This window comes from Microcaecilia unicolor, chromosome 7 (genome assembly GCF_901765095.1).
Source record: "Microcaecilia unicolor chromosome 7, aMicUni1.1, whole genome shotgun sequence".
In the NCBI taxonomy this organism is placed as follows: domain Eukaryota; kingdom Metazoa; phylum Chordata; class Amphibia; order Gymnophiona; family Siphonopidae; genus Microcaecilia; species Microcaecilia unicolor.
The window spans coordinates 248,696,213-248,722,334 of NC_044037.1; the positions used below are offsets into that span (position 1 = coordinate 248,696,213).

At 42.5% G+C, this 26,122-nt stretch overlaps 1 protein-coding gene and 1 long non-coding RNA gene across 2 annotated transcripts; one reads left to right on the forward strand and one right to left on the reverse strand.

Annotated features, from left to right (window-relative positions):
- Positions 1 to 857: 857 nt before the first annotated feature.
- Positions 858 to 9,676, forward strand: LOC115474373 (dCTP pyrophosphatase 1-like). Its single transcript, XM_030209820.1, is given in 5 exon segments — positions 858 to 1,084; positions 7,108 to 7,226; positions 7,941 to 8,051; positions 9,453 to 9,530; positions 9,532 to 9,676. Coding segments are annotated over 5 exon segments (477 nt in total). The 5' UTR covers positions 858 to 1,060.
- A 1,588-nt stretch (positions 9,677 to 11,264) lies between these two features.
- LOC115474374 lies at positions 11,265 to 25,124 on the reverse strand. The gene is made up of 3 exons (XR_003942844.1): positions 24,928 to 25,124; positions 14,636 to 14,640; positions 11,265 to 11,698 (listed from the first exon to the last, which is right to left on the reverse strand). It is a non-coding gene; the product is annotated as an uncharacterized LOC115474374 (long non-coding RNA).
- Positions 25,125 to 26,122: the final 998 nt, after the last annotated feature.

Genomic DNA, 26,122 nt, shown 5'->3' on the forward strand with positions numbered 1-26,122 from the left:
AGAAGTACTATGTGTTAGTTTAGCCACATGGGGGGAAAATATCAGACGTTCATACATCATGATGTTAACTTTTCTTCTTAAGTTTTGAATAAAAATGATTGAAACATAAAAAGAAAAGGCCGGACTGCTTCTGGATCGTGATTGGCCATCATTTTCCCCACTCCACTCCACTCTTGTGATTCACAGCACCCTGATGGGAAGATGAAAGACACAGTTCAGTTTGTAGTCAGGGTTGCCAGGTGGAAAATTTTTTTCCCACCCAATCCAGGCCAAAAACCAGCCCAAAACCCGCCCAAACTCAAACCCCGCCCCTGACACCCCCACCCCCGCGTCATCACCCCCGCCCCCGCCGTCATCAACCCCGCCCCCGCCGTCATCGGCCCCGCCTCCACAGTCACCGGCCCTGCCTCCCCCGTCATCGGCCCCGCCTCCCCGTCATCGGCCCCGCCTCCCCCGTCACCGGCCCCGCCCAGAACGTCAGTAACCCCGCCCAAAACGTCACTAACCCCACCCACAACGTCACTAACCCCGCCCCCCGCGGCCGAAAAAAACCGCAAAAAAAACGCCCGAAAAACCGCGGAAAAGAAGAAAAAGAAGCCCAAAAAACCGCAACCCGCCGCGGGCAAAAATTTCCCGCGGCGGGTCGCGGAAAACCGCCCAATTGGGCGGGAAAACCGCCCACCTGGCAACACTGTTTGTAGTGACTGGCTCTGCTCTGTCAGTGTTTGGTGTGCTGACCTGTGATTGGTGGAGGTTATGTATGTGACGTTTAGGGCGGTGTGGCAAGAGACTGGGAAGTGAAGTTGGAAGTAAATAGGAGAGGACATGTGGGTGAGGATGAGCTACTGCTGTTCTCTTTGTCTCCTCCCTGCCTTGAGCTGCTAGTAAGTTAACCAACCTTCCAAGAATCAGAGGTTAATCCATTGCTAGCAATCAATCCTAGAGAATAGCCCTATAGTATTTGAAAAAAGTATTGAACCTTGTCAGTTTCTGTTTAGGTTTCCTCAAGTGCTTAGGCCAGTTAGTGTGTACTGCATCAAGATTAAAGGCGAGAGGCAACATGAGCAATAACGCTCAGTTACAGGTAACACAACTTTTTTTTTTTTTTTTTTGCTAATGGGCGTGTTTTGGATATTTTGATAATTTCATAATGTCACGATCTACAGAAAAGGCGGTATATCAAGTATGGAATTAAACATAACACATGCATACGTCATGAAGGTGCATAAAAAACCTCATCACTTTTTTGAAAATAAAGTTCATAGCATTTTCTTTGACATTGTTTTGTGTATATAACGTGTTTAAATTATTCACGCACATGAATAATTAGGCAGCCACGTGTACATATGTTTAATAGTGAGACAACTGCAAGTAAACTGTTCTCTACGGTAAACAAATTACAGGGTGTCAGTCCTTGAACCAGAGTTGGCATGTTTTTACCTTTGTATTTCTTCTTCCAGTCCCCACTCCTTCCTTGTTAGTTTATTTGACTATTGCAGTGCTTGTCAATCTTTTTATGATTGTGATCTCATGGTCTTGGCCAAATAAAATTACATGACTCCCCCTCACAGAGGTACAGAATAATGATGCACCTGTAGAGAGCTCACCCACGTCACACTCCCCAAATGAGGGTTTTTGACCCCATTTGGGGCCCCAACCCACAGTTTGGAAAGCTCAGATTTATTTTTACCTGGCTTGGCCACTGTTGGAAAAATGATACTGGGCTTGATGGACCTTTGGTCTGTCTCATTATGGCAACACTTATGTTCTATTGCTCCTTCATTATCCTGGTACCACAGTTTCTTCTACAGTTTACTGCCACTGCTTTTTCATTCCCCTTTCTCTTATCAGTATTTGATATATCTATTTTTGTTTCTTGCATTGGCCATTTCTCTTTCCTTATCATCCTGCTAGATCAACCCAGATGAATGGGTGGTATGCACCTCCTACCAGCAGACAGAGGTAGAGAACTAAAATTTTGCAGTGACATCACTGGTATAAGGACTGGTACATTTCTCCAGTATTGCTTTGCCTCAAGGTTGAGTCCCCTGGCCATCAGCTCATGATGTTCAGACCACAGCCCCTTATCAACAGTTTAGCCAGGCAGAGTATCTTCCTCCAAAGCCCTGAGCCTAGCCCATGGGCTGGTGCTTGGTAAAGACTGGTAGTTGTCCCCATGGGGCCTCCATCAGCTGGAGAGGCATGTGTGTGAGTGTGTTCCTTTCCCCCCCCCCCCCCCCCCCCCCCACTACATTTGCAGAGTCTTAAAAAAATGTTTTGGTCAGCTATGTCTTTGGCAGTTTGTTAGGGAAATAGCTAGTTAAATAATATGTGATGAAAGCACAGGGAGTTTGGCTTTAATGAAAGACTGTTCATTGATGCAATGGCAGAGGAGGAAGAAAGCTTGAGCTCCAGTCCTGGACCACTAGTGAGTGCAGGGCTGAGCCTGGCTGGTGGAGGGGGAGGGGGGTTTGGCCACAACCATGTCAGTGATGTAGTTCTGGGTGGAACCACTGTTGGAATCGTGCTGTAAGTGTCCCTGTGTGAACATGAGGTGTGGGTGTTGGAGTTTTGGAGAAATTCTGCAACTCCCCTTGGACCACAAATAGCCATTCCGCTTTTGCCGGGAATAGTGGCCATTTTGTCCTTGGCCCCGCCAAACTGTGGGACAGAGTGAACAACACTACAGGCACAAGGTGAAGCCCTCAGCTAAGTCTTGCTCCTCTCAGCTAATGTTTCAAGATCTGGAGGAGTACTGGTAGGGGTTGTCCCCAGTAATTTTGGAGCCCCAGGTACTGAAAGCTGTCATGAGCACTGGCAGGAGACTGATTCCATTCACAGTGATTCCAGGGGACCTTCAGTCTCATTAGAGTGCTATTAAGCAGCTAAGAATATTCCTTGAGCCTCCAGAAGAGGATCAGGCCCCTTGCTCTCCCTCTTTTCCCCAGCCAATCCAACCTCCAAAGGCTGCCTGTTCAGCCCTCCCCTTCAAGGCTACTTGTTAGAGGACCTCAGCAACTCCGAGGACCTCTCTTGGGCAGCTGGATGCTCTGGGGGAGTAGGGGGCATCCCAAGGACTGGGAGTGCTATTGAGGTAGTAAGCATACCAAATTTTTCCTGTGTCCTCAAAGCCACAGTTCAGTGGAGCAAGGAAGGGTGGAGATTTGAGGCATCAACTTCACATGAGGCAAAAGTCCTCAATGTTGGTCAGCTGGGTCATTTGGAGGGGCAGGTGGGTGGCAGATTTTGGCCTCCTACAACCAATGGGCCCACTTTACCTCATATCAGTGGGTAGTCAAAGTGGTCTGGCAAGGTTTCTCCCTGGAGAGACCACTCCTGCTTCAGATGTCTTTATAGTATCCCTCTGTGGTTCCCCTTTCAAAGTGATGCCAGAGTTCACTCTTCAACAGTTGCTTCCGCTGGGGACAGTAGAGCTGTTCCCTTGACAGGAGCACAGCTTAGGCTAGTATTTCAGGTACTTTATGCATACTAACTGTTAACACTGGAAAATGCAGAAATGTAAATAGCCTTGGTCAGGCTGGGAGAATGGTCCCTGGACCTGACAGAAACCTATCAGCTCATTGTGATCCAGGAAGCACACAGGCACCTTTCTTTGATTCTATGTTCTCAGCAGGAATTCCAGTTCAGAGTGATGCTCTTTGGCTACCTCTAGTTGCTGAGGCCCAAAGCTGTGTTTCTGGAGGTCATGTCTTGGGCATTGGCTCATGTATGTCCTCTCCAGTGGGTGCTACTGTCACACTGGGCTTCTCACTTCTAGTATTTCAACATACAGCTCCTCCACAGGGCCTTCTGGAAGAGTCTAAGTGTTGTCCCACTGGCTGTGCTCAACTAAGTAGTGATGCAAGCTTCTTGGTTGTGGAAGGCCCACACAGGGCTTTTGGTTGCTCTCAGAATCGGGGATGTTTATTGACTGATTCATTTCTCTAGTACTGCAGCATGTCCTGCCCTCACCGAAGAGGACAGCAGTCCAGGTGATGTCTGACAGAGCTACAATGGTGGTGTACATTAACAGACAAGGAGGCACTCAGAGTGCAGAAGTGATGTTGGAAGCCTGTTGGATGTGGGAACATTCTGAATTCATGGGAGTGGAGCAGATCCTGGTGGTTTGTTGGGATAATCTACATAAGTACATAAGTAATGCCATACTGGGAAAAGACCAAGGGTCCATCGAGCCCAGCATCCTGTCCACAACAGCGGCCAATCCAGGCCAAGGGCACCTGGCAAGCTTCCCAAACGTACAAACATTCTATGCATGTTATTCCTGGAATTGTGGATTTTTCCCAAGTCCATTTAGTAGCGGTTTATGGACTTGTCCTTTAGGAAACCGTCCAACCCCTTTTTAAACTCTGCTAAGCTAACCGCCTTCACCACTTTCTCCGGCAACGAATTCCAGAGTTTAATTATACGTTGGGTGAAGAAACATTTTCTCCGATTTGTTTTAAATTTACTACACTGTAGTTTCATCGCATGCCCCCTAGTCCTAGTATTTTTGGAAAGCGTGAACAGACGCTTCACATCCACCTGTTCCACTCCACTCATTATTTTATATACCTCTATCATGTCTCCCCTCAGCCATCTCTTCTCCAAGCTGAATAGCCCTAGCCTCCTTAATCTTTCTTCATAGGGAAGTCGTCCCATCCCCGCTATCATTTTAGTCGCCCTTCTCTGCAACTTGTTGGGAGTCAAGGCAGAATTTGTGATATTCTCAGCTTTTTTTCTACATAAAGGAGCTCAGCTTAGCTAGGCTGATGCACTCATGCAGCACTAACTGCTGCAGGAGCCTTGTGAGTATTTCACCCTGGCCTCTGTTTGGCATGATGTTCCAGAGGGCTGTGTCATCCATGTTATATGGCCCTGATTTGGCTCCTGGAGGATCCACTGCTTCTTTCCCCATATTCCTTCTGTCTTGTGGCTTGGCCATTTAGAGGTAATTCTTAGGATCTCAGGGTTATTGCAGAGCTTTCTAAAAGGCTGAAGGCCAGTAGGCCTTCTTCATCCTTGGCTTATGTCCAGATGTGATGTGTGTTCAAGAGGTGGTGCTCTGAACTTGACGTCCTCCTGGCAAGAAGATCTGATATCCCTCCTGGCTTCCTACAATTTGACTCTCAATTCCTTTAATGTCGATGTAGTGGCTCTGTCTTATTTTCAGGGCAGGATGCAAGCAGTTTTCATCTCAGTCCACTCAGATGTAGATTGTTTCTTGCATAGATTGTTTGCGAGCAGTGCTGCAGTGGTGAGACCTTAATTAGTATTCAGTGCCTTGACCAGGCTATCATTTGAGTCTTGTATTATATTTTCTTCTCTTTTCTTGACTCCCTATTCCCCAGGGTGGTGCACACATCCTGGGCAATATAGAATACAATAATCAGAAGGAAACTGCGAGTATGAGAAATCAGCTAAGTTTTATTAATATACTCACCAAAGGAGTTACTACAAGATAATTGTAAGCACAATCAAAAGACATTCATTTCTCACAGGGAGTTCAGTCAGTGAATCAAACAGTTATCACACAGTACTGAGAACTCCAAAGACTATTCAAGCTGACAGTGTTTTATACCCTTATATTCTAACATCTAAATTGCTGGCAATTTCAGCTCACAAAACTGTAACTCTATTTTGCAATTATTAGTTTTGACCACCATGGCATTCTTGTCCCTCAAGTTTCGGCCAGCCCTTTTTACAGTTCTGTTTTTCTCATACCTGGCTAACTGTAAATCTATCTGTTGCAAGATATCTCTGATCGCAGGTTCTCATAATGGCTCTGTCCAGCTGGCATTTCTGCATCAGGTCAGCTAATTTTGCATTCTTGCCAAGTTTCACTTGCCCCCCCCCCCCCCCCCCCCCCCAGGCTGTCATAATTCTGTGTTGCTGTAATACCATGCAATCCTGTGTCGGGCACAGTTTTTGCTTTTAGAGGCCTAGTTGACAGCTGCAAGCCTGTTTACCTGTATTTCTAAGAAGGCAAGTGATAACCATTTTCTACAGCTCCTCTCTTGAAGGGCCTACAGTCTTTGAAACTGGCCTCCCTGGAAGACCAGTTGTTCACCCCCCTTTGAATGTCAGGGATGTGGACCTTCTGCAGGGTTCTGTGCTTAGGTTTGCAGAAGAGATGATGGCTCTGTGTACTGTTCCATCCTTTTTGCTGACGGTGGTTTCCCCATTCATGTGATTTTGGTGGTGGAACCACCTTGGATTTCTCTCTGTAGCTTCTTAATTGGAATGTTCACTGAGCGCTCTTAAGGTACTTGTCAGTGACAAGCATTTTAGGAATCTGCATAGACTCTCTTTGTGCTGTTCTAGGATCCTCATTAAGGGGATTTAGCTTCAGAATCCTCCATTGTGCTGCACAGTGAGGTAGCCATTGAGTTGGTCTGTGTGTTTCAACAGCAACAACAAAAAAATAATAAAAATTGTGCCTTTGCCTAGGTCCATTCAGAGATAGGCAACTTCATGAGTTGAGGCCCAAGTGCTCTTTCAGGAGGATATTTGCTAGGCAGCGACCTAGTTGACGCTCCATTTCTTGATAAAGCATTCCAAGGTTCATGTTCTAGACCAGGATGTATTCTTCTTTGGTAGTGCAGTCATTCAGAAGGCCTTGTCTTCCCCCACCCTAGGACATACTGTTTTCTACAATCAATTAATCTAGTCTTGTCTAGGAGGATGCTAAGTAAGGTGAAATTTATTCATACATGTTAATTTCCTTACTTTGAATTTGACTAGACCAGTCCAGAACTTGCCCTAGAAGACTGTAGCTCAGGGGGAAGGTTCTTTAATGTCGCTAGTCCTCTGTATACTTCATTGAGCTAGGGGTAATGATAACTTCTGCAGAGATTGTCTATGGGATTATACAAGCCTTTATACCGTGAAGTCACTGGAAGATTTTAGTTCTCTGCCTCCTTCTGCTGGTAGGACAGGGACACAACCCATTTGTCTGGACTGGTCTTGCCAAATTCAAGGAAAGTAAGTTAACAGGTATGAATAAATTTCACCTTTTCTGAGCAGATACTGAATCCATGTATTGACCCTGCTTTTCCCCTGCCTTGCCTTTCTCTTTTCATTGACATGATTTATCCTGTTGCTCAATAGGGACATCAGGATGTCCAGAAGATGGCCTTAAAGGAAACTGATGTTAATGGGACAACAGAGAATGAAAAAGATGCTTCAAAAGGCTTTCAGTTCAGTGCTACTCCTTCCCTTGAGGACATGTAAGGAAGGGGGGAAGGCATTTAAGGTCAAGTGTAATGAGGCTATACAACTCTCAAAGCTCATGAGTCCAATTCCAACCCTGGCACTGACTTACTGCAACCTTGGGACATAATTTTATTCCTATGCTTCAGTGCTAATCTCTAGCTCTGTATGTGTTGACTGGGGAGGAAAGGGTTAAGAACCCCTGGGAGTAGGGGGAGGAGGAATGCAGTGGAGGAGGAATTCTTCTTTCAGGCTGGGCCATGGTGCTGACCCATGTGGAGATTTGGCTGACCCTTGAGGGTTATGGCTGTGGTTACTGTTCCAAGTTTATTGTTGATTCTCTGAAGAAAGGAGAGCAATATTGGTTAGATCTCTTTCCTCCTCCCTCCCCCCCAATACAGATATCAAGGTATAAGTTGTTCCACTCTCTGGTTAACTGCCAGTGATGGGAAAGTTTGTGACATGAGAAGAGATAAAGCTCTAATAGCTTTATTGGCCAGGGACAAACCGAATTCTTTATGTATTTGTAAAACCTTATATTGGACCAAAGTAAGGATATTGCTGTTTCAGGACTATATATATATATATATCCCTTTTCAGAATGTGACTACATCTTATACATTACCATCTTTGGTTAATTCTTGAGATGTCACAACATGTGAAGAATTCATGTGTAGATGGAGGGTTGTCCTCTCATTCATTAATTTTTTTTTCTTCCTCACTGGAGTTAGTCGGCAGCTGCAGGCAAAGTTTGCTGCAGAGAAGGACTGGGACCAGTATCATCAGCCCCGCAACCTGCTTCTGGCATTGGTTGGGGAAGTTGGAGAAGTGTCTGAGCTTTTGTGAGTAACCAACATTGAAGAGCCTGTTTGTCTGTCTCTTTAAGACCTAATAATAGCATAATAAGTGACTATTAGTAAAGATCAATTTTTGGCCCATCCAGCCTGCCCAGAAGAGATTTTTCCTCATTGGTTCTCTACACTTCGGGTACAATTCCTCCTGCAACAGTGGCAGCCTCTGCTTTTACCTTTTACCTCTCATCCCCGTTCTTACCATTGTCCTTCATTATCAGTTGAAAGCACGCCTAAATTTATGTTTTTCTTGACCTTCACTGGTAGTTTAGTTTATCTCCTATCTTTTCTTTTTGATTTTTCAAGATCAATACTTATTCCAACAGTGAGGACCCTTCCATTTTTACCACCCAAAATTTGTGAGAATGTGTCTAAAACATGAAACTTCCCCAAAGTCACTGATATTTATTTAATCCATGGTGGCTCTGGTCAGCATGCCCCAATTTCCTTGGAAACTTGATTCAGTTGTACCACCATTCTGCTCACTGGCAGCCATGTTTCATTGTTTGGCTCTCTAAGGGTCCTTTTTACTAAACCTCACTGGTGATTCCCCGCATGGCAAGTGCGATGCAGCCCGTTCAATTCGATTGGGCTTCATCGAATTTGCTGCACAGGAATCGCTAGTGCAGTTTAGTAAAAGGGACTGTAAAAGTTTTATGTGGCTGAGTAAATACTCAGGCCTGCCCCTTGATTGTTTACCTTTTTCTTCCAATTTGCCCTTATTGCTATTCTCTATATGTGTCTCAAGTACATTTTAAATTCTCTCATAGTTTTTATTGTCATTACTGCTGGTAGGCCATTCCAGGGATCCACCACTTACTCAGTAAAAAAGTATTTTCCTCCCTACAGGACTTCTTGCCCCTGAATCACTTTTTTTTTTTAACTCCCCCATATATATTCAATCCTGTTAAATGTTTGAATATTTCTATTGTATTTCCTTATTTTTTCCAGTAAGTACCTTTTGAGTGTCTTGAGCCTTTCTTTGTAGGGCTTGTGTTGCAGGCCCTGAGTTATTATTTTAGAAGTTCTTTTCTGAATCTCTTTCACTTTGTCTGTCTTTGCAAATGCACAGCCTCCAGAAATGAATATGGTACTCAAGGGTAAGGAGGTCCTTACAAGTGATATATACAGTGGTAGTATAGCTTTTTTTTGTTGTTGTTACATTTGTACCCCGCGCTTTCCCACTCATGGCAGGCTCAATGCTGCTTACATGGGGCAATGGAGCTTCCTTATAATACGTGTACTTTTGCAACTGAGAGTTTGTAGATTATATGTATATATATTTTTGTGCATTCCCATACTTGGCCTGGAATCGGGATTGGGGAGGAGGCAGGGTTATGTATAACACACGTCGAGTTTATATTTTTTAATATGCTGTTTGACCCCACACAGTCAGTGGAAGGGAGAGGTGGCCCCAGGGCTTCCAGGCTGGACGGTGTCAGAGCGAGAATCCCTCGTCTGAGTGATGTCCTCTCATCTATTTGGTGGAGCTGGCTGAGAAATGTTGTGTGGACTTTTCAAAGGCTGTCCTTGCCAAGATGGCCATCAATGTCTGCAAGTACCCTGCCAGCAAAGTGCAAGGGTCAGCCAAGAAGTACACAGAGTACCAGGACTGAGAAACCCATCCTTTCATTTCTAGATACCCTCACCTGACTTTACAGCAAAGACTATAATTACTTCATCTGCAGTGTATGGGATACTTTAAAGCAACCCTTGAGGTCACATAGGAATGAGGATGGGACTTTACAAACTCCAATTTTTATTGAATTATTTTGAGCTCTTGTTACTAGTAATGGTGTAAGTTTTAATGGGTAGCTAAGTAAGAGCAATCAATTTAAGAGAGCATCCCTGCATGAGAGCCCTGATTAGCAAATTATTCAGAGGACAAGGCTAATATACTTCTGAGCCATTATGAAGTTCTGGTTAGTTGATCTCTCACTTTTTTTTTTTTTTTTTTTTGGAGGGAGAGAAAGTGATGGGACATTTTGCACAGGAAGTTTAGGAGAGCTGAAAGAGATATTGGTAGCCCTCCAAAATTATCTGCAGCGATCAGTATTATAGGAAAGAAGTTATTTCTGTTTCTATATTCACACTTTCATGATTGTTTTGGATCCTGTCTTCCTGTCATTGTGTTGGCTTTGATTAATCAGCAGTGAGATTCTGGCAGAACCGATCTTGCGACTGATGAAAATAGCAGAAAAGAAAGGTCCAACTTGAATTGTCAGTATGGTAGCCGCCTTTTTCCTCCTGCCTTATGGTGTTGAACAAGAAGCATGGGCCATTATGCAGTGCCATGGGGCTATCACTTCAAGAATGCCCATTTTCTTAGGTAGAAAGGAAGGGGAAGGGGGTTGCCATGTACCATAAGAGAACATCCAACTTGTGGATTCCTGTGTTTGATACTCCTCTGTTTTTAGCTAAAGAGAAGCTCTTATTTTCATTTTTAGTTCCCCCAATCATTAATATTTTAACTCTTCCTTTTTTTTTTTATTTCACCAGTTTTCCCTGGAAGACGTGATGTCTTGCCTAGGAATTTGCTTGCTATTCTTTTCTGCTGTTGTTTCAGAAGGTTGGGCAGGATGTCGTTGTGGTGTGTAGAACATGCTCAAGTTCCTTTTAGCAGACAGGTCTCATAATAGAATCTGTTTCTGTATCCCTTCCCTCTCCCCTCCCCAAATTGCAACTACGATCAGACAGCCCTGGAGAATGCAGGCTTTGCTGAGGTTATGCATGCCTTTCCCCTTTTAGTAATGCTCTTCTTGACTCTCCCACCTGCCAGTCTAACTCCTCTCTAAAGAAGGGACATCTTTGGATGGGTATAAACTCCATTGTTTACTTTCAGTTTAAAACTTGTTTTATCCCACTTCTGTACTGTTTAGGCCTAGCATCCTGGATAGTTGCTACATATTGCAGCTGTATTCTTATTGTTTGTGTTTTATAGTTTTCTATTGTTCTTTTTTATTTTTAGAATAAAAGTTCAGGTGGGGTTTTTTGCCTACAACCTTTCTAGCTCTCTTGACTTTAATGCTTCAGAGGGCAGTTCTATATTTCTTTATTTTGATTTTGCTCACACCATTTTCAGCAGTAGCTCAAGATGAGTTGCATTCAAGTACACTTGGTATTTCCCTGGAGGGCTCACAATATACGTTTGTACCCGAGGCAATGGAGGGTTAAGTGGCTTGCCCAAGGTCACAAGGAGCAGCAGTGTGTTTTGAACTGACCACCTCTGGATGTCAAGACTGGTGCTCTAACCACTAGGCCACTCCTCCACTCCTATAACTTAGTGCCTCATTTTAAGCACCCCAATGGTGCACACAGACCATCAACTTTACAACAGCCTGTGGGCCTTCATTTGGGTGCAACCAATTACACTAGGTCTTTGGCAGGCATAAATGACCCCATCTAAGTGCAGCACTCAAAAAGGAGGACAAAGCAACCCGATGGATAAAATTACAGCAAAAAAAAAAAAGAGAGAGTAGGGATGGACAAATAACCTTCCAAAAAAGTCCAGACATCACACTTTGAAGTAAGCGTAAGATTAAGTTTATTGGTAACATCAACAATGTCAGGAATCTGCATGCAAGAAAGGATGCAAGCAGACTCGACATGGACCTGTTTCAGAGCATCTTATGAAAATCCTGCTGTATCACCATTGTCGATGAAGTGCCAGTATCGGTGGCAAGGAGCACTGTAGGTTTTCGAGGCCTGCCAGTGTCTGGAAGGCACCGGTTAGTACCTTCAGCGGTAAGATAACTTCTAGGTTGACGCTGTCTGGTGTTATGAGCAATAGAGTCTTGTTGCGGGGGTAACTCGGATGTCATGGCAGCGGATGCAACTGTGTCAGGGATATCAGGACACGTGTTAGTGGAAAGGGACTTACGTAATGAAGAGAAGACTAGACGAATTTCATATTTAATATAACAGTTTATTTACAATTCTACTGATTACCCTTAATTGGGATAGTCAGGAAGCATTTCTGTACTCAAATCATATCTACACAAGCAATATACAGCAAAGATATTAGCATGCTTAAAGCTAAGGAGTCAGAATGAATGCTTAAAAACAAAGCAATGTACAGCAGAGAGAGAAATCAGAGTGCTTAAAGCAATGCTATAGACAGACAAAGAGAAATTCAAAATGCTTACTTATTTCTTTGTTCCCTCTAGTTTTATACCGGGCCTCTGACTAATTCTCTCATACAACATTCCTGTGCAAGTCTCTGAATACCACAAACTGTTAATCATGTGCAGAACATCTGCTTTCTATTACCCCCCTATTTAGCCCACAGACTTTCTGGAGCCTGCCTTTGGCTGATGGATGTGGGCCCCATCATGTCCCAGGAGATTTAGTGTTGAACCAGCTAGCTCTGCTGTTCTTTGAAGCATTCCACTTCAATTTTTAATACTTTTATTCAACATTTTTATGCTTTTGTTCAACAAATCCTCCCTTTTGAGGACTAATTGTTTCAGGCCTCAAACATCTGTTTCAGCTCCAGTCTGTTGTTTCCTTACCTCCCTTCTAAATCTCCTCCCCCCTTGTTTGTGGCATTCAGTTTCTGCACGCTTTTTCAATATTTTTGGCTGACATATTAAAGTTCTATTCATTCTTTTTCAGTTATCATTTTAAAAGCATCCTGGCACATTTTTGCAAACATGCTAATACATGTTATACAACATTAAACAGATTCAATTGTACTAGGGTACATATTTCTTGAGGTATATAATTTATAGGACAGTGAGCTTCATCAAAGGGAAGTACACTGTCATTCATTCTTACTTTTCATTAGCTGATGTGGCATTAAAAATTACACAAATTAAAAGCATAACATTCATTAACAGTTGTTACAACATTCTGCGTGTAAGTGCACTTTATCGGGGGAATGTGTTCAGTTGTCATACTATTAATCAGACACCAACATGATGTCTGTGGGTACTTGTCCATAAGCAAGGCTTGCTTATAAATAGTCTCATTTGTCCAATGAAGGTTTTCATCATCTCTTACACAGGTATTATTAGGATCACAGTCATGGTTTTATCATTGTAGTCCCATATATCATAGTTGGCAAGGACAAGGATATGTGCACATATGATACACTCAGTCAAATTCAACATCTTGGCCGCTGCAACAAGTCTATTATCATATGTGTTCATTGTCCATTAACAAACAACAACATCCCAATACCATCATGTTTAGGGACATGATGTTTGTTTATTCTTTGTCCATTTCAATGTTATTAATTCGTCGAATATCTGCTAAATGTATCCAAGAAGTATGACCTTCCAGACGGGCAGAGGTCTGAGTAAGGGCCGTGATAGCAAAAGGCCCTACATACACAGGATCCTTCCATGTTTTATGTGTAAAGTTCTTTCGCAGTACTAGGTCACCTACTTTAAAAGCACAAACATCATTATTCCCTACCTGATGTGATACATTTGTACGAATCATGTCACTGGTCAAATTTAGCATTGGTTGTAATTTTTGCCAGTACTGAGTTGTATTATCAGTACTTGCTGTCTGCATCGGGAAGAAATGACGTCCTGTCTGAATTTGGAATGGGGTCAATTTAGTACGCCCATTAGGTTGGGCCCTTATAACCATCAAAGCTAATGGTAACAAATCAAGCCAGGTATATAATTTTCCCACCATTTCTTTATTGAGAGATTTTAGTAAGACTCTCAATTTTGTTTTTAAAATGCCATTGTAGCGTTCCACCAAACCATTGGAGGTGGGGCGATACACTGATACCTTTCTGTGTGTTAAACCCATAATCGTTGCCATTTCTTTCAAAACACTGTTATTAAAATGTGTCCCGTTATCAGAAATTATTCTAGATGGACACCCATGTCTTGGCATAATATGAGTTACCAGGCATTGTACCACTTCATGTGCTGTCTCCCTTTTACATGGAAATGCTTCTACCCACCTTGAAAAAGCATCCACCCAAACTAACAAATACCTTTTTCCCTGCACTGGAATAATCATATCAGTGAAGTCAATATACCATTCTTTTGCTGGGCCTTCTGGTATTGGAAGTGTCCCAGGTGATATTTTAGGACCTCGTTTAGGTATGTTAATATTACATACCATGCAATTCTGCACAACCTGTTGAATCAAGTTATCAATTTTTAAAGTCCAAAATCTTTGCTCAAACTGTTGTTTCATTGTATCTTTATTCCAATGCATGGTTGCATGCCACTCAGCCAATACCTTAATCGCCTGGCTCATTGGCATGCAAGGTAATCCTTCTTCCTCATTAAACCATTCACTTCCCAACTTCATACATCCTCTCTTCAACCATTTTTCACTTTCCTGTCCCTCTGGCTGCCACATTTCAATCTTATCTACATTCGTAAGTGGCCCTTCCTGTGTCTGTCTAGTATTATACAAAATCTTTTCACTTTGCTTAACCACCTCCGTTGCTGCTGCATCAGCCATTGCATTACCTAGTGCCTCAAAAGTTGGCTTTTCAGTGTGGGCCGGGGTCCACACAACTGCAGTTTTTCTACCTTCACGTTCCCTTCTTGCCAAAATTTCAAACAGCAATTTCCAATATGTGTAATGTTGTAAATTTTTACCTGCACTGGTTATCATCCCCCTACGCTGCCATTTTAATATATGATACTGTAGTGAACTTGCAATGTAACCACTATCAGTATATATAGTGACATTTTGAGTCATATCAGTGTGTTGTAAGGCCGTAATAACGGCTAAAAGTTCAGCATGCTGTGCAGTATGATCAGGAGGGGTTTTATATTGTACTTGCATTATCTTTCTTAGATTCTCATCTACCTGCACGCAGGCAAAGCCTGCAACAGTCCTTTCACAAGCTCCATCTGTAAACCATATTAATCCATCAGATAAGGGTTCAAAAGTAAGACAGTGAAATGTAGGAATTTCTATAGTATCAATCTCACCCTCCAAATTGACAGGAAAAAGCAGATCTATTTTATTTCTCTGTTCTTTAGTTAATGGTATTATTCTTATATCTTGTCCTAAAAGTACTGCTTGATATTTTCCAAATCTAGTGGCTGTCAATGCCGTCTGGCTAGGGCTCAACAGCGTTTTAATCGTGTGGTTGGTATGTATTACAATAGGAACAAAAGGCATTTGTGCTCTCCATTTACCTACTGCAGCCACTATAGCTGTCAGTAACTTTGGTACCTCTTTCATTCCCTTTTCCACATGATTAAAAGAGCCTGACAAAAAAGCTACTGGTGCATTTACTTCATTATTTTGATTAATCATAGCTGCCCAACTGTTTCCCATGTCTTTTACCCATAGATGCACAGGTGATTGGATATCTATTACTGCTAATGGTCCTGGGGATAATAAATCCCTCACAATCTTAGCCAATACCATCTTATCCTGTTCTTCCAATACAATTAGTGTATTCTTTGGTGTGGCTGCGGGCAGTTTTAAATGTTTATAAAGTCTCATTACTTTTTGTGTATAATTTGGTATCCATTGTCTGCAGTAATTTAACATTCCCAAAACAGCACGTAACTGGGTAACTGTTTGCGGTACCGGAGTCTCATTTAAAATAGATATAACTTCCGGTATAATGACCTTATGTTCTGCTGAAACATTTTGTCCTAAAAAGGTGACAGTAGACTGAGCTACAATACATTTCTCCTTGTTACATTTATATCCTAGCTCTCCTAATAACAAAAATAATTTTCTAGTCCATTCTAGGCATTCTGCTTCAGTCTCAGCAGACAGTAGAATATCATCTACATAGACAAACAATGACACCGTGTCAGGCAATTGACTCCTGAAATCCTTTAAATCCATCATTAGTTGTTTTGAGAATACCGATGGACTATCAGTAAAGCCTTGAGGCATCCTAGTCCACCTGTATGCCTCATTCTGTACTATAAATGACGTCAAATCCCTAGACTCTGGGTGAAGAGGTATTGAAAAGAATGCATTAGACAAGTCAATAACAGTGTTATATGCATATATATTCTGGGTGTGCAAAAGTGTAGCAGGATTTGCACAAATCGGAAATTGATTTTTTGTAACCTCATTTAGCTCTCTTAAATCATGTACTATCCTTACATTGTTTTCCCCTTTTGGGACTGGAAACAATGGGGTATTATACGGGGATACTGAAGGTTCAATAATACCACATTTCAATAATTTATCAATGTGCTCCAGGGTTTTGGATACTAATTTAGGTCGTATGGGGTAAGGGTCTTGCTTCGGCCCCTTTGCCCCTTCTATTAATTCTATCTTATGGGGTTTTGCATTTACAGCTAGTCCATATGGTGAATCACTTGTACTCCAAATATGTTGTGGTAATTCTTCCATAACCCTTACTTTATTTTCATTATTCAACTGTTGAACCATGGTGAGCAAACTTGGTATTTCTTTATTTCCAAAATCTAAACACAATCCTAATTGAGACAATAAGTCTCTACCACACAAATTTACTGGGCAATCAGGTGCCACTAAGAAGGGTACCACAGCCTCCCTTGAACCGTGCGGTTGGCATTCCAAGCGCACCAGAATCGGTTCTGTTAGCCTTTTTCTTTGTTCTATCCCCGTAAATCCCACTGTTGTTCTATACTGATTTGAAAGCTTAACTCCTAGTGGTTTTACACACAACACAGAAGTACTCGCCCCTGTATCTATCAAAAATCTCACAGGAGTTCCATATTTGCCAATTGTCAATGTAATAAAGGGTTCCCTTGTGTCTAATCTGAAAATCATTCCCTCCTCCTGACACTGGTCTGCTTCCAGTCAATAGCATTGATCTGGAATATTCTGCCAAGTTGGAAAAGCATTTACAGTACCCTGTCTCTGTACTGCCGCTCTTGGTCCCTGTGATTGCATCGCTGGCTGCTGTATTGCAGTCTGCGGGGCACTCACAGGCATCCCTATTACTTGTGGCATCAATCCTTGCTGTGTCTGCATTTGTACTTGGGGCATTCCTGCATTCTGATAACATTCTGAAGCATAGTGACCAAATTGCTGACATCCCCAACATTGTACATGTGCCCTTCTATTAGGTGATAGTCCTGATCCTTGCATCCCTCGACCTCTACCCCTGCCTCTAACCATACCTCGTCCCCTTGGTTGGTACGGCCGGCTATATCCCGGTTGTACATAGTAAATGACCTGTGGAGGTGAGGCAGAGGGTGTTACAATTGTTTCTTGTTTTTTATTTCTATCCTGTTCCTTGCTTTCCAAATCCTTTAACTGCATAGTCATTAACTTAGAAGTTAATTTAGCCTGTTCTTTCTGTGGGGTCTCTATCAGTTTACGATGCACATTACTAAAATGCATCAATGTCTCTCTTATTTCTGGCCACGGCTTTGAGGACAGGGCAATAACAGCATCTAAATTCTTACGCATATTATCAGGCAGTGTGGACATAAATAGGTGTAAAAATACTGCTACATTATGATCCACATCTGCATCTTGCCCTGTTTGAGCCTTATACAAATTTATACATTTTGTCAAATGTGCCGAAAAATCAGTTTTAGGGTCCCACTTATTTGCCGTTATGGCTGAAAAATCAATCGGGGTTGGATACATTACATGCAGAGCTGCAGAAAGAGCAGCCTTAACATTCCCTGCATATACATCCCCATCTGCAGTATGTAACAGCAGACGCTGATATCCACACTGCACTGCCAGTTGAGAAATACTGATACCCGATGCTGCACATAAAGCTTTAAAATCTCCAATAGTCAATTGAGTCCCTGCAGTTGCCTGTTCTATCCCATCTAACCACATACGAGCTCCTTTCACTATACTGGGAATTTTTGCAACTAAAGTTGTAACATCTACGGGGGTGTATGGTTTGTAATGTTGTATTCGATTGCCAGCTGCGTCCAAGCGCGTCATAACTGGCATGTGTAAAGCACTACTATCTAAAGCACTGCAAATCTCCTGTTTACCTTCCTCTTCCACCTCTTCTTCAGCCTGTTTCATTTTGTAAAACCAATCGTCCCAGTACTCCAGCCCTGCTTTAATAAAGCCCAGGCTTCCCGCCTTGGGGCAATATTTATTTATTACTTTTGTCAAACTCTGTACGTCCTCATGTGAGGTAGGTCCTCCCTTATCACAGGGGAAAAGGAGGTTTTTAACTTCCAACAGGTTCTTAGTAACTCCCCACCATTCTGCCCCATATTTAGTTTTATCCAATCTCACAAGTTCTGCAGCTACATAGGTTTCCTTAAAAATTGCCTTTGACGGTCTGGGTGTCAATTTGGGCGGTGTTTCCCTGATTTTAAACGTGGGTGTCTGAGGATCTACTCTAAGGGAAGGTTCAGGGGGTGACTCGGTACATAGCCGAAGCCGTCCCTCAATTTCAAATTGTGTTGCCAGATCATATTGTTCTGATGTAATTAGGGTTTTCAAATCAGGGTAAGTGCCTGATTCTGCACTAGATTTTCCTTTTTCTTTCTGTCTCACCCGTTTTTTTTTCCTTTTTCTGTTCCCTAGTCCCCACATCACTGTCCTCATTATCCCCTCCCTTTTCACTTTCTGACTCACTGGGGGGGTCATCAAGAGCCGAATACCCAGCGCATGGCACAGAGCGCTTTGACTTTAATTCCTTCATTTTATCAGTCGCCCTTAGGGGGCACAACGTGTCCCTGCTAGATTCATATGACGGGGGATTATTTCTTTCTGCCTCTTTTTGTATCCTATCTACATCAGCATGAAAGAGATCTGCTGCTACAGAAAATAAATTCCAAATTGTAAGATGCTTCTCTAAGCTTTTCTTCTGCCTAGTTTTATTTTTATTTTCTTGTAAATAGCTCAGGAGAGATAATAATTTTGGACGATCAAATGATCCATCCTGAGACCAGCTCAAAACAGAATCTTTTCCTTCATATTTAACCCATTTCTCATGTATTTTTTCAATCTGTTTTTTTTCTAATGGGAATAATTCTATGACATGCTGCAAAGGGGTGCATTTTTTTGAACTATCTAAATCTAAATACATAGCATATACAGGAGGCTTTTCTTTCTTATCTGCCCCTTTTCCTTTCATTTCATTCTGACTATTACAATTTCTCCTATAAAGCCACAACCTACAAAAATATACTACTGCACCTAAACCAAGAAAATATACAAAACAGAAAACTACAAAGCTAAACAAATATACCACTAATAAGTCCACAATGTAATGTAAGCTTACCCACGCATCTTCTTATTTTTCTTTAGCAAGCTCAGGAGTCCTCACCTATATGTCCTTTCAGTAGGCTGATCAATCCCACATCCGTGGTACACAGTAATTAGGCGTAAACAACGCTTGCTTTGCTTTCAATCCTGTAAAAAACTTCATTAACAACACACACTTAATTTGTTATTCGTCTCGCCTTCTCTTTTCCGTGTGCGGCCTAATTGTACTCCTGGCTGGCTCGCCACTTTGAAGAGAAGACTAGACGAATTTCATATTTAATATAACAGTTTATTTACAATTCTACTGATTACCCTTAATTGGGATAGTCAGGAAGCATTTCTGTACTCAAATCATATCTACACAAGCAATATACAGCAAAGATATTAGCATGCTTAAAGCTAAGGAGTCAGAATGAATGCTTAAAAACAAAGCAATGTACAGCAGAGAGAGAAATCAGAGTGCTTAAAGCAATGCTATAGACAGACAAAGAGAAATTCAAAATGCTTACTTATTTCTTTGTTCCCTCTAGTTTTATACCGGGCCTCTGACTAATTCTCTCATACAACATTCCTGTGCAAGTCTCTGAATACCACAAACTGTTAATCATGTGCAGAACATCTGCTTTCTATTACCCCCCTATTTAGCCCACAGACTTTCTGGAGCCTGCCTTTGGCTGATGGATGTGGGCCCCATCATGTCCCAGGAGATTTAGTGTTGAACCAGCTAGCTCTGCTGTTCTTTGAAGCATTCCACTTCAATTTTTAATACTTTTATTCAACATTTTTATGCTTTTGTTCAACAGTAAGGAATGGATTCCTTCAGAAAGAAAAGCAAGGTCATCCCCCATACGGGCCAATGTTTGGCCGAATGGTGGCAAAGAACTTGCCCCTGAAGGGATCGGTGTACCACGCTGAAGGGCCGTGGGTAGAGCAAGAGGTGAATCATCTGCAAAGGAAGGGATCAGTTCACAATCCTCAAGGGAGGAAAACTGGAACGTTGGAAGGGGTTCATCACGGATATCTTCCTTACCAGATTTGGTAGGAAGGAACAGGGGATGCTTAAGAGCTTCCAACTCTTCCTCTGATGGAGGGGGTCTAAGCTTGGGGCGCGCGCCCAAAATGTCCCATCTAGGGGGAGTAGAGCATTCAGGCACAAGAGTAGGCATAGAAGGATTGACAGGAACAGAGGGAAACTTCACGTAGCCTTGATCATATAGTTCCTGACAAATGGCACGTGCTTGCGTAGCAGGGCTGTATGGTACAAAGCCCATCTGTCGTAATTAGGACAGAGTAGGGCAAGGTAAAGATGCAGGGGGCAAGGGACCAGTTTGGACGGAAGAGTCCAAAAGTGGTGGTGGAGGCGATGTCTGAGTAGCATTCCACGCATATGGGTTGGTGGTCGTTGGAGTGGTCATGTGTGAGGCCTGGCCTGCCCCTAACTCAGGGCAGGTGGCTGTCTGGGCAGCCACATCCGCTCTACTACTGGATGGTCTATGGGTAGTTACCGGAGCTGAGGTATCCGTAACACAAGGATAATGTTCAATAACAGGAAGAGGTATTTCAATTTCGTGGCCATCTATAGTGCGATAGACCTGATAGACTCCTATATTTCCAAATTACTCGCTTTAACGTCCTCCTTTAATCTCCAACTATGCTCCACCTCCCCCACTCATCAAAATGGTCACTGTCTTGATCTCATCTTCTCCTCCAACTGTTCACCCTCTAGTTTCCTTGCCTCTGATCTTCCCTCCTCTGATCACCATCTTATAACTTTCACACTTAAATCTCCTCCCTCCCAGTCCCGTCCTATCTTATCTAATTTATCTAGGAATCTTCACGATATTGACCCTTCATCTCTATCCTCCCATGTTTCAAACTTCCTCTCTACTGTGGCACCATCCACGTCTGTCAACGAGGCTGTTTCTTCTTACAACAATACTCTATCCTCTGCCTTAGACACTCTTGCACCTTTGATGACCCGCCCTGTAAGGCGTACAAAACCCCAACCTTGGCTGACTTCTAATATCCGCTACGTACGTTCCTGTACCCGCTCCGCCGAATGCCTCTGGTGGAAATCTCGGGCCCTTGCTGATTTCTTACACTTTAAGTTCATACTGACCTCCTTCCAATCTGCTCTTTTTTTTTTTTTTTTTTTTTTTTTTTTTCTTTATTTATTTGCATTTATAATTTTATACAAGACAGCTTGCTTTAGTAACACGAAGGAAAAAACTTCATTTACATTGGATACAACTCCAATAAGTAAAAAGAAAAATTGTAAGAACATAATACATGATACTTCTTAGACCACAATATTATAGAAGGGGAAGGAGAAACAAAATCAGAGGAGATATCTAAATAGTATATCTTTTTAAAGTAAATAGGCCTGTCCAGAAATTCCATATTCTCTATATCTTAATCAGTTATTCCTTCATTAACAATATACCATCTAGTTAACTATTCGTTTTGCAATCAAAAAATTTTTTAATTGGTCAGGATCAAAAAATATATATTTGTTTCCTAAATATTTAACACAACACTTACAAGGATAAGCAAGTAAAAATTTAGCTCCAATATTTTTAACTTCTTCTCTAAAAGTTAGAAATTTTTTCCTCCTATCCTGTGTTGTTTTTACCACATCAGGGAATATCCATATCTTTTGACCACAAAAGAGTTTAGTAGAGTTTTTGAAATATAATCTCATTAAAGCATTTAAGTCCTGTTCAAATATGAAAGATACAATTAGAGTTCTTCTTATTTCAATCTCCGACAGAGATTCCTCTAATAAAGCAGATAGATCTTGTATCCCATCTGAAGGTAACTTCAGTAAATTCTCTGATATCATATTTGTCGTTTTCGAGGGTGGTAAATAATAAACTTTATTTAGAGGAGGGATTGCTTCCTGAGGGTATTTAAGTATTTCAGTAAGATATTTCTTTAGAAAATCCAACGGGGTTATCCCCGTTGCTACAGGAAAATTTAACACCCTCAGGTTTAATCGGCGATTATGATTTTCTATCTGCTCAATTCTCCTCGAAACCATTAATTTATCCTTTATAAGAGTTTCTGTTGTCGTTTTTAAATTTACCACCTCTGTTTGTAACTGTGTTACTTTTAAATCAGTTTCCTGTTTCAAAGTTTCCAATGATGATGCAATAATTTCTACTTTACTTACTAAAGAAGAAGTATCTTGTGCTGTTTTAGCAAGTGTTGTTGACATTTCTTGTATTAGTTCCCAGATGGATTGTAATGACGCCAACTTGGGAGACGCCATAACCGTCTCTTGAGTCTTATCTCCTGCCGCTTCTTGTTGGGGAAAGCCACCGTCAGGATTACCCGGGTCTCCGCCTTCCGGTTGCCGAGTATCTCCAGTTCCTCCGCGAAGCGCAGCAGGACAAGGTGGCGGATTAAAACCCGGCGGTGATAAAGATGTTTCGTGCCCCAGTAGGTCTGCTGCTCCTCCAGCCGAACTAACAGCAGGGCTCCCGCCGGTATACAATGGAGTGCTTGTTGCATATCTAAGGATCGTCTGTTGAGTCGGGGTAGGTATTTGAGTTGGCGGTGGAAAACTCTTTACCGACCCCTTCCTCTTTGTATGCGGCATTTGGTAAAAGGAGTATTCTTATTACAAGAAGTAAAGAGCCCCGCAGTCGAAATCCTCTGAGACGCGCTCAAGCACTGGGCGCCATCTTGACTCCTCCCCCCTTCCAATCTGCTCTTTTACATGCCAAACAGGATTATTATATCCAACTGACCAACTCTCTTGGCTCTAATCCTTGACTTCTCTTCACCACATTGAACTCTCTCCTCAAGGTGCCCCCTCCCCCAACTCCCCCTTCATTATCTCCTCAGACCCTTGCTGAATTCTTTCACAACAAGGTTCAAAAGATAAACCTTGCTTTCTCTACCTCACCACCTCTCCCTCTACTAGTCCGTTCCCCTCTCTCTCCTTCCCCTCATTCCCTTTCCTCCTTTCCTGAAGTTACTATTGAGGAAACTACACTTCTCCTTTCTTCCTCAAAATGTACCACCTGTTCCTCTGATCCCATTCCCACCCACCTTCTTAATGCCATCTCTCCTGCTCTTATTCCTTTTATCTGTCACATTCTCAACCTCTCACTTTCCACTGCGACTGTCCCTGCTGCCTTTAAACATGCTGTGGTCACACCTCTCCTTAAGAAGCCTTCACTCGACCCTACTTGTCCCTCTAATTACCAACCCATCTCCCTCCTTCCTTTTCTCTCCAAATTACTTGAGCGTGCTGTTCACCGCCGCTGCCTTGAGTTTCTCTCCTCACATGCTATTCTTGACCCACTACAATCTGGTTTTCGCCCTCTCCACTCAACCAAAACTGCACTTACTAAAGTCTCCAATAACCTATTACTGGCTAAATCCAGAGGTCAATATTCCATCCTCATTCTTCTTGATCTTTCCGCTGCTTTTGACACTGTTGATCACAGCATACTTCTCGATACCCTGTCCTCACTTGGATTCCAGGGCTCTGTCCTTTCCTGGTTCTCTTCCTACCTCTCCCTCCGCACCTTTAGTGTTCACTCTGGTGGATCCTCTTCTACTTCTATCCCTCTGCCTGTCGGCGTACCTCAGGGTTCTGTTCTTGGTCCCCTCCTCTTTTCTATCTACACTTCTTCCCTTGGTTCATTAATCTCATCCCATGGCTTTTCCTACCATCTCTATGCTGATGACTCCCAAATCTACCTTTCTACCCCTGATATCTCACCTTGCATCCAAACCAAAGTTTCAGCATGCTTGTCTGACATTGCTGCCTGGATGTCTCAACGCCACCTGAAATTAAATATGACCAAAACCGAGCTTCTTATTTTCCCCCCCCAAACCCACCTCCCCGCTCCCCCCGTTTTCTATTTCTGTTGATGGCTCTCTCATTCTCCCTGTCTCCTCAGCTCAAAACCTTGGGGTCATCTTTGACTCTTCTCTCTCCTTCTCTGCTCATATCCAGCAGATTGCCAAGACCTGTCGTTTCTTTCTTTACAACATCCGTAAAATCCACCCCTTTCTTTCCGAGCACTCTACCAAAACCCTCATCCACACCCTTGTCACCTCTCGTTTAGACTACTGCAATCTGCTTCTTGCTGGCCTCCCACTTAGTCACCTCTGCCCTCTCCAGTCGGTTCAAAACTCTGCTGCCCGTCTCGTCTTCCGCCAGGGTCGCTTTACTCATACTACCCCCTCTCCTTCACTGGCTCCCTATCCGTTTTCGCATCCTGTTCAAACTTCTTCTACTAACCTATAAATGTACTCACTCTGCTGCTCCCCAGTATCTCTCCACACTCGTCCTTCCCTACACCCCTTCCCGTGCACTCCGCTCCATGGATAAATCCTTCTTATCTGTTCCCTTCTCCACTACTGCCAACTCCAGACTTCGCGCCTTCTGTCTCGCTGCACCCTACGCCTGGAATAAACTTCCTGAGTCCCTACGTCTTGCCCCATCCTTGGCCACCTTTAAATCTAGACTGAAAGCCCACCTCTTTAACATTGCTTTTGACTCGTAACCACTCGCCTCCACCTACCCTCCTCTCTTCCTTCCCGTTCACATTAATTGATTTGATTTGCTTACTTTATTTATTTTTTTTGTCTATTAGATTGTAAGCTCTTTGAGCAGGGACTGTCTTTCTTCTATGTTTGTGCAGCGCTGCGTACGCCTTGTAGCACTATAGAAATGTTAAATAGTAGTAGTAGTAGTAGTAGATGGCTGTACACCATACATTGAAGAAAGCAATGGCGAAGAAACACGGTGATACAGCAGGATTTTCATAAGATTGCACAACTCCTGACTCGGGTGCTGTAGCGCTGATACATGGATCCATGTTGAGTCCACTCGCATCCTTTGTTGCATGCAAAATCCTGACATAATTGATACTGTGATTCTGCTCACATCTTTTGTTACATGCAGAATCCTGATGCTACCAATAAACTTCATCTTACACTTATTTTCAAGTGTGACATCTGGCCTTTTTGGAAGGCTATTTATCCATCCCTACTCCTTTTATTTTTTTTTGCTGCACATCTAATGATAGTATTCTTATCCCCTTTATTCTGTAATCTTAGTGCCTAAATGTAAGTGCTATTTGCACACTAAGATTATAGAATATGAGCACTTATACACATAAAAGCTCTGTGTGCGCTAAGCGCTGTTCTGCAAATTGTGTGTGTAATGTGCATAGCACATATTTTGCAAGGGGGCGTATATATGGGAGGGTCCCCCATTTCCACCGGTAACTTACAGAATACTACAAGTTACAAACTAAAGGGCAAAAGTTAGGCACGCTCGTGTACACCTGCTACAGATATTGGGAACGCGTCCCCTGAAGCAGGTTTTCAACAAAGCCCATGGAGTTGGGCTTCGATGAATAGCTTAGTTGCGAAAATGTAGAACAGCACTTAGCTTTTTTCCCTTGACAAAAGCAGTTTATGTCTTGATTGTATGGGCGCTTTCATCAGAATTATTGAGTGAATATCAGTCATGATTTAATATTGGCATTTTGAAGCACAGTAGCTGCACTTAAAAACACATTGAAAGAGAGAAAATAATCGAAAACAATTGGGAGAAATCTCAAACCCCCATGATAGAAACTATCAACGGCCATATTTTGGCAAGTTGTATACCTAGGACTTAAGGTCCGATAGGTTCTGAGGGGTTTTCTCCTTCATAATTATTTATTGCTGTTGGATAGCTATTTCAACTGGTGTTATTATTCTGTTTTGTATAGATTTACTAAGGTTCAACACCATTTTTTTCCTGCACCATTTTCTAATATTATTAATGTTCACTGATTGAGGATTTTCTGATATTTGGTCTGTCATGCCTAAATGCTGGCATATGCTGTATTCTATAAAGACATAGCACTTTGCACCCATCATTTCATGCACATTTTGGTTCCTTTCTTTTGGTG